At 39.5% G+C, this 11989-nt stretch overlaps 1 protein-coding gene across 1 annotated transcript; it reads left to right on the top strand.

The window, feature by feature from the left end:
- The first annotated feature begins 391 nt into the window (after positions 1-391).
- GDF9 (growth differentiation factor 9) lies at positions 392-2895 on the top strand. The gene is made up of 2 exons (XM_060091928.1): positions 392-788; positions 1928-2895. The coding sequence occupies exons 1-2, from the start codon at positions 392-394 to the stop codon at positions 2893-2895; spliced, it is 1365 nt and encodes a 454-aa protein (XP_059947911.1).
- Positions 2896-11989: the final 9094 nt, after the last annotated feature.

Below are 11989 nucleotides of genomic sequence, written 5' to 3'. Positions count from 1 at the left end.
AGGAACACTTTAAGAATACTAATCTCTCTCAGAAAATGGGTGGTTTTGTTTTAAGATCATTCCTCAATTCCTCTTAGCCCTTCAGCTACATAAATAGTCCATTAACTTAAGCGCTTTTAAATAAATGCCAGGGAAAGGGAAAAGGAAAGCTACATAACCAAGTAAATCTGTATCTAATTAGGAGAAATTGAATAAATAGAGTGTTATCAGCTGTTTGACATACAGCTGATAAAATTACCTTCAGCTAGGCATCCTTGATGTCTGATTACAGAAGTGAACCTAGCCCACGCACACACCTAAAATTTATTTAAGAGACCAACAGAGGCTCTTCCTGGCTTTTAGGAAGAAGACTGGTATGGGGAAACGTGTTTCTTGCTAATTCTTCCAAGCCATGGCACTTCCCAGCAAATTCTTCCTTTGTTTTTGCTGCTTTGCCTGGCTCTGTTTTCCTCTTAGCCTTGGTTCTCAGGCTTCTAGGGGAGAAGCTCAGACTGCAGCTAGTGCTCCATTGGAAACTGAGGCTGAGCCTCGGTCCTCTCTGCAGCCTCTAGATGGGAGACACAGACCTGGCCTCCTTTCCCCTCTCTTTAAGGTTCTGTACGATGGGCAAACGGAGGCCCCCAGGCTGCAGCCAGATGACAGAGCTTTGCACTACATGAAGAGGCTCTATAAAGCATGTGCTACCAAGGAGGGGATCCCGAAGTCCAACAGAAGTCACCTCTACAACACTGTTCGGCTCTTCACCCCCTGTGCCCAGCACAAGCAGGCTCCTGGGGACCAGGTGACAGGTGTGTAGGAGCAGACTGGTTAATGGGTGGAGGGAAGAAGATAGACCTTTTGCATTTCAGTTACAGAAAGGATCTGGCCCTTGCTCCTTGACTCACATTTTACTTTGCACGATACCCAATATCAAATTCCAGGCAAATCTGGTACTTGATCTGATTGTTTCTTCCTAATGCCCTCATGGGTTAAGCTGGGCTAATATGATAGAAGAGACTTAATGGCCCGAAAGGCGGGGAAAGTGCTGCTGGAGGTTAGCGTCTTGTCCAAGGTCACAAAATCAAGACTGGAAAAGAGGTATTTTGACTTCCAAGTTGCATAGTCTTCTCATTCTACCAATTCTGGCCTGGATATGTGCCTAAAGAATCTCTTTCAGCTGTTGGTGTATTTTATGAAACAGGATATTTCCCCATGTTTGTTGCTTTCTGTGAGAGGAAAGCTTAAGTACCTATGTGGAACAGTAGATCCTTATAAGAACAAAGTATTAGTCAACAATCTTGTGTGTGTGAGAGAAGGGAGCAGCACTATTAAAAAACAGAATCTATATTCACTAGCTCATAACTTACAGAAAACCCTTCTAACTCAGCAGGTCCTTTGTGGCTATTTAAAACCTTTCCTCCTTCCTTGATGTCCTGTTTTGTTATAGTGGGTTTAGAGCCTCCATTTGTTATCGGTCTCAGGTGTTCCAAATTAACTTGGGCAATTATATTTTCTTTATTGATTCTGTCCATAAGGACTTGAATGTTTTCTTAACAAGCCTGGCAAGTGTCTTTATTATATTTTTCCCCTTAGAGACTCTTCAAGAGAAAAATACTGCTCTCTTTCTTAGCTTCCTCTATGTTTGAAGCAAATTATTAAGATTCTGAAACTTCAGAATGTAATGATTCCCCGTTTTAATTCACCAGAGCTGTTCTGAATTGCTGGTGATTAAGTATCCAGCTGTAAGTGCTGGGACTTAGTTATGGTACTGGTTACCTGCTTTTTTTTTTTTTTTATAACCCCCACCCCACCCCAACTTTTTTTTTGAGACTTGAGAAAGTGGGAAAAGAAGGGTGGAAGCACATTCTGAGGTGCTAATTCCTTGATCTGACTTTGCGTTGCTTTCGATTTGTATTGAGCATTACTGGTGGCTTGTTTTTCTCCCCAGGTACCCTTCCATCATCAGTGGACCTGCTGTTTAACCTGGATCGTGTTACTGCTGTTGAACATTTACTCAAGTCAGTCTTGCTATACACTTTCAACAACTCTGTTTCTTTTCCCTCTCCTGTTAAATGTGTGTGCAACCTGGTGATAAAAGAGCCAGAGTTTTCTAGCAAGACTCTCCCAAGAGTTCCATACTCATTTACCTTTCACTCACAGTTTGAACTTAGAAAGAAATACAGATGGATTGAGATTGATGTGACGGCTCTCCTTCAGCCCCTAGTGGCCTCCAACAAGAGGAGTATTCACATGTCTGTAAACGTTACGTGTGTGAAAGACCAGCTGCAGCATCCTTCAGCGCAGGACAGTCCACTTAACATGACTCTTCTGGTAGCCCCCTCACTGCTTTTATATCTGAATGACACAAGTGCTCAGGCTTATCACAGGTGGTATTCCCTCCACTATAAAAAGAGGCCTTCACAGGGTCCTGACCAGAAGAGAGAGCTGTCTGCCTATCCCATGGGAGAAGAGGCTGCTGAGGGTGTAAGATCGTCCCGTCACCGGAGAGATCAGGAAACTGTCGGCTCTGAATTGAAGAAGCCTCTGGTTCCAGCTTCATTCAATCCGAGTGAATACTTCAAACAGTTTCTTTTTCCCCAAAATGAGTGTGAGCTCCATGACTTTAGACTCAGCTTTAGTCAGCTGAAGTGGGACAACTGGATTGTGGCTCCACACAAATACAACCCTCGATACTGTAAAGGGGACTGTCCCAGGGCGGTCGGACATCGATATGGCTCTCCGGTTCACACCATGGTGCAGAACATCATCCATGAGAAGCTCGATTCCTCAGTGCCGAGACCATCCTGTGTACCTGCCAAGTACAGCCCTTTGAGTGTTTTGGCAATTGAGCCTGATGGCTCAATCGCTTATAAGGAATATGAAGATATGATAGCCACTAAGTGCACCTGTCGTTAACATAGGCTCCTCTCAAGTAAAACCGTGAGTCTCCCGGCCAAAGTAAATGCCGTGCGCCTGTCTGTGCCTTTGGGAGAAAGTTTCATGTATCAAATCTCTAAATGTAATGCAGTGTGTTGTGTAAGGAGGAGCCTGTGTAGATTAGCACATTCTGTGGCATCTATCACTGTAAAGGGATAACAGCTGCCTTTCTCATTTCCAAATGTAAATGAAATGTACTTCTTTTGGAAAGCTTTAAAATTTTTTCCCCTGAGTGATTATTTTTTTTCTTTTGTAGGAGTCTTGTTTTTGATGTAAGAAAAAAGGCTTAATTAGCATAAATCTTGGATGGAACTGCAGCTCTAAATAGACAATTCAGATTGCTATAGTCTTATTTAATGGAACAATAAATTCCTGTGAGTGGCATAAATTTTCTGTGTATGTGGTTTTAATTAAAGATTTGCTTTTAAATGGTCATTTGAGAGGGAGAGGAAATGTGTCTAAAAGATAGTCTCAGCTCCACTTACTATCCCTTTTTCAGAGTGAGAGAGACTAACTTCTCTATATCCTGACGAAGTGAGAGTCATTAGACTAGAGAGTATGCAATATAACCCATTTCTGTTGTATTAGTGATTGGTACTAACTCTGCTCCTTTGATGGCTTGTATAAATTGGTTGACTCATGTCAAACAATAACATCTGTCCCATTTATTTAAAGGAAATAGCCTTGCAAATTTTCCCAAGAAAATGCAGAGTTCAAGGTTTTTAAAACGTATTTTCTCCTTTATATATTTTAAAACTCTGACCCGTTGCAAGGAGGTCAAGAAGCGATTTTTCTTGGCTGGTTGGTTTGTTTTTGCTGCTTTCCCTCAGCTCCTATCACTCCACCCCGACAAGTTTTTTTTTTCCAGGTGGATATAGCACTGTTAGCACTAAATTAAGCTGGCAGTGACTAGGTTATATTACCGAGTGGACCTTGTTTGGATATGAGGGCTTTTATGTGGGTTTTCAGTAAACCTACCTTGAGAAAGCCCTGGAGGCACAGAGTCCTGGCCGATGCAGTGATTTTTTTTGTTTCAGAGTTTGTAAAACCCTCATCTACAAACCAAAAGTAACTCCAAGATGCAAGTACTTCTCATTCTTGTAAATGATTTTTGCTTGGTGCTTAGTGTCTAAAGAAGTCAGCTGGGATTTTGATAGGGATTGTGTTGAATCTATAGATTAGTTTGGGGTGTACTGCCATCTTAATGTTGTCTTCCAATCCACAGGTGTGAGAAGTTTTTCCATTTATTTAGATCTTTCATTTCTTTAGAGAATATTTTGTAGTTTTTGAGTATGTTTTGCACTTTACATTATTAAATTTATTTCTAAGTATTCTCTTTTGATGCTGTTGGCAATGAAATTGTTTTCTTAGCTTTATTTTTGAATTGTTTCCTGGTGCTCTTTTGCATACACCTTACAAACCTGCACACACTGTCCTAAATGCTCTATTTATCTGCTCATGATTTTTTTTCCCTCCAGAAAAATGTTTTTTCCAAAAAACGGGACTGAAAAGTTTTAGGTGGCCTAGTTTCCAAATAACTGCCATCTTGTTGTATAACTTGAAGGAGTCATTACTCTTGGGTAAATGAATCTGCAAGTATAAGAGATAAATGGTGTTTCAGGGTTTTGTATCATTCTGTCATTCTTAGGAGTAAAAAAATATTTGGAATGGCCAGGGCACGAGTGATGGTGACAAGGTACAACTGAGCTTATTTAAAGGTAAATCTCCCTTAAATATGGCTGTTTTCAAATGGACCACATGAAATCTACATCAACTTTAAGGATTCCTCATAGTTCCCCAAATGCCCTAAACTGACTTTTTTTTCCCTTAAACAGGGGAATTTGTTTTGCTTTACTGTTGTTTTGGGGTGGTTTTTTTTCCATGGCCTAGTTCTGTGGCTGAGTATGGAATATGGTCTGCAATCAGAGGCTTTGAAAAGAAGAAAATGGTGGGGTAGTTTTGGTGGAAGTTAAGTATTAGGGTCAATACCAAAATTAGGAGTAGTTAAATATTATAGTTCATCCGTATAGGTAAGTTCTAAAATTGACTGACTTAAAACACTTTTGCACAGTGTTTTGATGCTATAGCTGAGTAATGATAGCTTGAAAACCGTAAGCTTTACTTCCCCCATCCCTTTAGGCTTTATTTGTAAATCTAGTCTCTTTCATTCAGAGGACAGCGTTAATATGCAGGGCTTCTATATCTGCTGAATTTAAACTTCAAAGATTCTCTTCTACACAATCGAGGAGGATACACTAGTCTCCCAACTGCCTCCTCCGTATGAAACCTGTGTTTCTTCAGTTACTCTTATAAAAGCTGCCAATTTAGAAAATAAATGAGAAAGGACCATAGTGATTTAGATCTGGAAATTCAAGGATGAGGCTTCATCTGCCTTAAATAGGTGCATTCAGCTTTGGTATTTAGTCCAGATGAGATACGAGGTCACCTAACTTGATGAGTGCCTTAGTGTACCAAGGAACAATGGGCCATGTCAGGAGCTGGGTTCTCCTTCAACTCTGAGTTTCCTGCTCTTTATCGGTTTAAATCAACTCCTGTGTTACGCTGAATACTTTGTTTTACTAATCAGCTTCAGAAGCAGCAGCTGCTCGAGTTGGTTTAGAACTCAATTTAGACAGCCTGTGGGAAAAATTAAGTTGCTCTTTCACGAGGTAAAGGAGGAAGTATTCCTGACTATATAAGTGATAAAAGAAAAATGCTCAGACAGAAGAACTTGGTTTATATTAAAATTAAGTAGTTGATTTCAATTTGCAACTTTGGAGAGATTGTAACTTATAAAATGATAATTGAAATGAAATTAAAACACTTAAAATACTCTTTAGAATATTTAGAGGATGGTAAGTCCCCAAAACATTCCATAAGTATAGAGATTGGCTGAATGGATTATGATAGAGTAGAAAAGTATGCTGTTTTATACATTAACTGTTCTCTACATAGATGGAATAATAAACACAACCTGGAGATTTAGACACTTCATCCTTTACCAGAATTGACAAGCCAAGTAGGTTCTCTTCATGTGCTTAATTACTTCCTGATGGGGATGTCCTTCCCAAACCCCATTTATACTAGTCAATTTTTGGAAAGTGGCTTGATTTGTCAGTAAGACTAGGACTATTTCAATATCCATTTAAAGAACAGGATTTTATAGATGGCCTGACAGTAATTTCTTCGTTCTACCTTACTACGTAATACAACTTGTATGGAAGAATTAAGTAACTAGATAAATGTGGATAAGAGTCAGCTGTACATTTTGGACATCTTATTAAGAATAAGTGCTTTGTGAACAGTTCAGAGTCATTTACAGACCTGTCTGTGGCGCTGGTGTCTTTCCACATTGAAGTGCTGTGACAGGCAGTGTTGGGAGTTCATAGCCTGTGCCTGGATGTCATTTTGGCATTCTCAGAAATAATTAGCTCATTGAATAAATATTTATTGAACACTGACTATGGGCAGGTGCTGTGTGTGCTTAAGAACAGAGTCTGATGTCCTCAGCTCAGGGAAAAATATATCACCTACCAGAAATGGAGACTTCCTTTACTACCCTAAGTTCCATCAGTGAGCGTTCAGCACCACAGAACATTCTGTGGAGGAATACATTTTGGGGTGGTACTACATAAGCAGGCTGAATGAATACTAAATTATCTTACCTTTAGAATTTTTTTTTTTTTAACGGTACGCGGGCCTCTCACTTTTGTGGCCTCTCCCATTGCAGAACACAGGCTCCAGAGGCGCAGGCCCCGCGGCCATGGCTCACAGGCCCAGCCGCTCCATGGCATGTGGGATCCTCCCGGACCGGGGCACGAACCCGTGTCCCCTGCATCGGCAGGCGGACTCTCAACCACTGCGCCACTAGGGAAGCCCTATAATTTTTTTTTTTTTTTGCAGTACGCGGGCCTCTCACTGTTGTGGCCTCTCCAGCTGCGGAGCACATGCTCCGGACGCGCAGGCTCAGCGGCCATGGCTCACGGGCCCAGCCGCTCCACGGCATGTGGGATCTTCCCAGACCGGGGCACGAACCCGTGTCCCCTGCATCAGCAGGCGGACTCTCAACCATTGCGCCACCAGGGAAGCTCCTAGAATTTTTTAATTAAACTATTTAAAGATAATTATAGATTCACATGTTATTGTAAGAAATAATAGAGAGATCACATGTATCCTTTATCCAGTTCCCTCAATAACATCTTACAAAACTATAGCATACTGTCACAACTAGGATTTGACATTGATACACTAGGTTAGAATTTTTCACACGTTGAAACCTACTTGGGTCAAGGGAAATGTTGACCCTAACATCAATAAAGTTTTGATATCTCTGGGTGGAAATAATGGTTCAATATTTTTTTGCCTTACACCATTTCATCTCTACCTTTGAAATTTGAGGTTTTTTTAATTGAAGTATAGTTGATGTACAGTATTATGTAAGTTACAGGTGTACAATATAGGTTACAGTTTTTAAGTTATACTCCATTTCCAGTTACTATAAAATATTGGCTATATTCTGTGTTGTACAGTACATCCTTGTAGCTTATTTTATACATAATTGTTTGTACCTCTTAATCCCCTACCCCTATCTTGCCCCTCCCCACTTCCCTCTCCCCACTGGTAACCACTAGTTTATTCTCTATAACTGTGAGTCTGTTTCTTTTTTTTTTTTATTCACTAGTTTGTTGCATTTTTTGATTCCACATGTGGATGATATACAGTATTTGTCTTTGACTTATTTCACTTAGCATAATACCCTCCAAGTTCATCCATGTTATGGCAAATGGCAAAATTTCATTCTTTTTTATGACTGAGCAGTATTCCATTGTGTGTGTATATATATATGCGTATGTATATATATATATATATATATATATATATATATGCCACATTTTCTTTATCCACTCATCTGTTGATGCGCGCTTACTTTACTTTCTTGGCAATTGTAAATAATGCTGCTATGAACACTGGGGTGCATTTGTCTTTTCAAATTAGTGTTTTTGTTTCTTGTGGATATATACCCAGGAGCAGAATCATTGGGTCATATGGTAATTCTATGTTTAGTTTTTTTTAAAACCTCCATACTGTTTTCCGCAGTGGCTGCACCAGTTTGCATTCCCACCAACAGTGTATGAGGGTTCTCTTTTCTCCACATCCTCAACATTTATTATTTGTGTTCTTTTTGATGATAGCCATTCTGACAGGTGTGAGGTGATACCTCATTGTGGTTTTAATTTGCATTTCCCTGATGATTAGCGATGTTGAGCATCTTTTCATGTACCAGTTGGCCATCTGCATGTCCTCTTTTGAAAAATGTCTAGTCAAGTCTTCTGCCCATTTTTTAATTGAGTTTGTTTCTTTGAGTTGTATGAGCTGTTTATATGTTTTGGATATTAACCCCTTATTGGCCATATCATTTGCAATTATTTTTTCCCATTCTATAGGTTGTCTTTTTATTTTCTCAATGATTTCCTTTGCTCTGCAGAAGCTTTTAAGTTTAATTAGGTCCCATTTGTTTATTTTTGCTTTTATTTCCTTTGCTTTAGGAGACAGATCCAAAAAGATATTGCAAAGATTTATGGCAAAGAGTCTTCTGCCTATGTTTGCCTCTCGGAATTTTATGGTATCTGGTCTTACATTTAGGTCTTTAATCCATTTTGAGTTTATTTTTGTATATGGTGTTAGAGAATGTTCTAATTTCATTCTTTTACATGTAGCTGTCCAGTTTTCCCAGCACCGCTTTTTGAGGAGACTGTTTTTTCTCCATTGTATATGCTTGCCTCCTTTGTCATAGGTTAATTGACTACACATGTGTGGGTTCATTTATGAACTCTCTGTTCTGTTCCAAAGCTTTGATTACTCTAGCTTTGTAGTATAGTTTGAAGTCAAGAAGTGTGATTGCTCCAGCTCTGTTCTTCTTTATCAAGGTTTTATTGGCTATTCATGGTCTTTTGTGTTTCCACACAAATTTTAAAGTTATTTGTTCTAGTTCTGTGAAAAATGCCATTGGTAGTTTAATAGGGATTGCAGTAAATCTGTAGATTGCCTTGGGTAGTATGGTCATCTTAACAATATTAATTCTTCCAATCCAAGGACATGATACATATTTCCATCTGTTTATGTTGTCTTCAATTTCTTTCATCTGTGTCTTACGGTTTTCTGAGTGCAGGTGTTTTACCTCCTTAGGTAAGTTTATTCCTAGGTATTTTACTTTTTTTGATGCAATGGTAAATGGGATTGTTCCCTTAATTTCCTTTTCTGATCTTTCATTGCTAGTGTATAGGAATGCAAGGGATTTCTGTGCATTAATTTTGTGTCCTGCAACTTTACTGAATTCTTGGATGAGCTCTAGTAGTTTTCTGGTGGCATCTTTAGGATTTTATGTGTATTGTATGTTTACTTTCCATGTATAGTATGTATATTTTCTATGTATGTTATCTGCAAACAGTGACAGTTTTACTTCTTCCATCCCAATTTGGATTCCTTTTATTTCTTTTTCTTCTCTGATTGCTGTGGCTAGGACTTCCAAAACTATGTTCAATAAGAGTGGCAAGATTGGACATCCTTTTCTTGTTCCTGATCTTAGTGGAAATGCTTTCAGCTTTTCACTGTTGAGAATGATGGTAGCTTTGGGTTTGTCATATATGGCCTTTATTATATTTTGAGGTATGTTTCTCTATACCTACTTTCTAGAGAGTTTTTTTTTATCATAAATGGATATTGAGTTTTGTCAAAAGCTTTTCCTGCATTTAATGAGATGATCATATGGGTTTTTTTTAACAGCTTTATTGAGGTATAATTGCTTTACATTGTTGTGTTAGTTTCTGCTGTATAACAAAGTGAATCAGCTATATGCATACAGATATCCCCATATCCCCTCCCTCTTGCATCTCCCTCCCATCCTCCCTATCCCACCCTTCTAGGTAGTCACAAAGCACCAAGCTGATTTCCCTGTGCTATGCAGCTGCTTCCTACTAGCTATCTATTTTACATTTGGTAGCGTATATATGTCAATGCCACTCTCTCACTTCATCTCAGCTTACCCTTCCCACTCCCTGTGTCCTCAAGTCCCTCATCTACATCTGCATCTTTATTCCTGTCTGGCTCCTAGGTTCTTCAGAACCATTTTTTTTTAAGATTCCATATATATGTGTTAACATGTGGTATTTGTTTCTCTCTTTCTGACTTACTTCACTCTGTATGACGGATTCTAGGTCCATCCACCTCACTACAAATAACTCAATTTCGTTTGTTTTTATGGCTGAGTAATATTCCATTGTATATATGTGCCACATCTTTATCCATTCATCTGTAGATGGACTTAGGTTCCTTCCATATCCTGGCTATTGTAAATAGAGCTGCAATGAACATTGTGGTACATGACTCTTTTTGAATTATAGTTTTCTCAGGGTACATGCCCAGTAGTAGGATTGCTGGGTCATATGGTAGTTCAATTTTATTTTTTTTAAGGAACCTCCATACTGTTCTCCATAGTGGCTGTATCAATTTACATTTCCACCAACAGTGCAAGAGGGTTCCCTGTTCTCCACACTCTCTCCAGCATTTTTTGTTTGTAGATTTTTTGATGATGGCCATTCTGACTGGTGTGAGGTGATACCTCATTGTAGTTTTGATTTTTAGATCTGTAGATCCCACTTGATCATGATGTATGATCCTTTTAACATATAGTTGGATTTGGTTTGCTAATAGTTTGTTGAAGATTTTTGTATCTATATTCATTAGAAACTTGGAGACTTTTAAACTACAATTTTATTCAATATTTATTGGGCATATACTACATGTAAGGGACTCTTCTAGATGCTGATATGAGAGTGGTAAACAATATAGTCGTGGCACTTGATCTCATGGAGCATCTATTACAGTGGGGAAGAGACAGACGAAAACAATTAACACAAGTAGCCATATAAAGGAACTTCAAGGCAGAGCAAATGGATGTGAGAAGAAACTTGTGTTCAAAGAACAGGAAGAACTGCGTGTGATTGCAAGTGGGAAAGGAGAAAGAATGGGTGGAAGGGCAAGTGGAGTGGGAGGAGATGAGGCTGAAGAAGCAGACAGACCAGATGATACAAGACCTTGTTGGCCAGCACAAGGGGATTGGATTTTTATGCTAGGTTCAATAGGAAGCTCTTAAGAGTGTTTAATTGGGGGCCTGAAATGGTTAGATTCATTTCTTTAAATATCATCTGTGTTCTATGTAGTGTTCTTTGGCAGAGATGAGTCTGAAGCAGAGAGAACTTCTGAGTTTTAGGGGGCTATTGTCATAGTCCAGGGGAGAGATTATGCTGCCTTGGAGTATGGCAGTGGAGATGGGGATGCAGAGACGTGAAGAAACTTGGAATTTATTTTTGTGGCTTCTCCGTTTGTTACTTAGCCTATTTCTCTAAGGTTGTAGGATGGCAACCTTCTACTAAGAGAAGACACTTAGGTTCTTAGGCTTCATATTCCCATCCACATGAGCTGCCTCTTAATTATAGTTTTTCTTTGTTCCATTTGTTCTTGCATTATTTCTTGAGTTTTGTTTTGTTTCTGTTTGTTTCAGTCTTTTTCTTTTTCTTTTTCTTTTTTTTTGCTGGATGCAGGCCTCTCACTGTTGTGGCCTCTCCTGTTGCGGAGCACAGGCTCCGGATGCGCAGGCTCAGCGGACATGGCTCACGGGCCCAGCCGCTCCGCGGCATGTGGGATCTTCCCAGACCGGGGCACGAACCTGTGTCCCCTGCATCGGCAGGCGGACTCTCAACCACTGCGCCACCAGGGAATCCCTGTTTCAGTCTTTGCCTTTCATGTTGGAGGCTTTTCTCAAATGTTTTTTGTTGTCCATTTATAAGTGTAAGGCTTTAGAAAGCTGTTGGAAGCTCTGTATGAGAGGGTAGGATGTGTTAATTAATGGCTCTTTAGTTTGAGGCTCCTCTGTTTCTTTAAGTTTTTCCACAAAAGAATTATCCAGTCTTCTTGTGGGAGGAAGATGGGGCAAAGATGTACACTTAGCTGCTGGTGTTCTTAGAGCCCAGCAGTACAAAGGGCTATAAGATTTTACCTAATCCCTTTTTATCCC

Source organism: Mesoplodon densirostris, chromosome 3, assembly GCF_025265405.1.
Source record: "Mesoplodon densirostris isolate mMesDen1 chromosome 3, mMesDen1 primary haplotype, whole genome shotgun sequence".
Classification (NCBI taxonomy): Eukaryota; Metazoa; Chordata; class Mammalia; order Artiodactyla; family Ziphiidae; genus Mesoplodon; species Mesoplodon densirostris.
This window is presented reverse-complemented; position numbering and strand designations above follow the sequence as displayed.

What these genes read in the sequence shown, in the direction of transcription:
- GDF9 (XM_060091928.1), top strand. Translation starts at nt 392, where the DNA reads ATGGCACTTCCCAGCAAATTCTTCCTTTGTTTTTGCTGCTTTGCCTGG. An exon ending in TCCTGGGGACCAGGTGACAG is followed by an intron (nt 789 to 1,927) that starts GTGTGTAGGAGC and finishes TTTTCTCCCCAG; the next exon opens with GTACCCTTCCATCATCAGTG.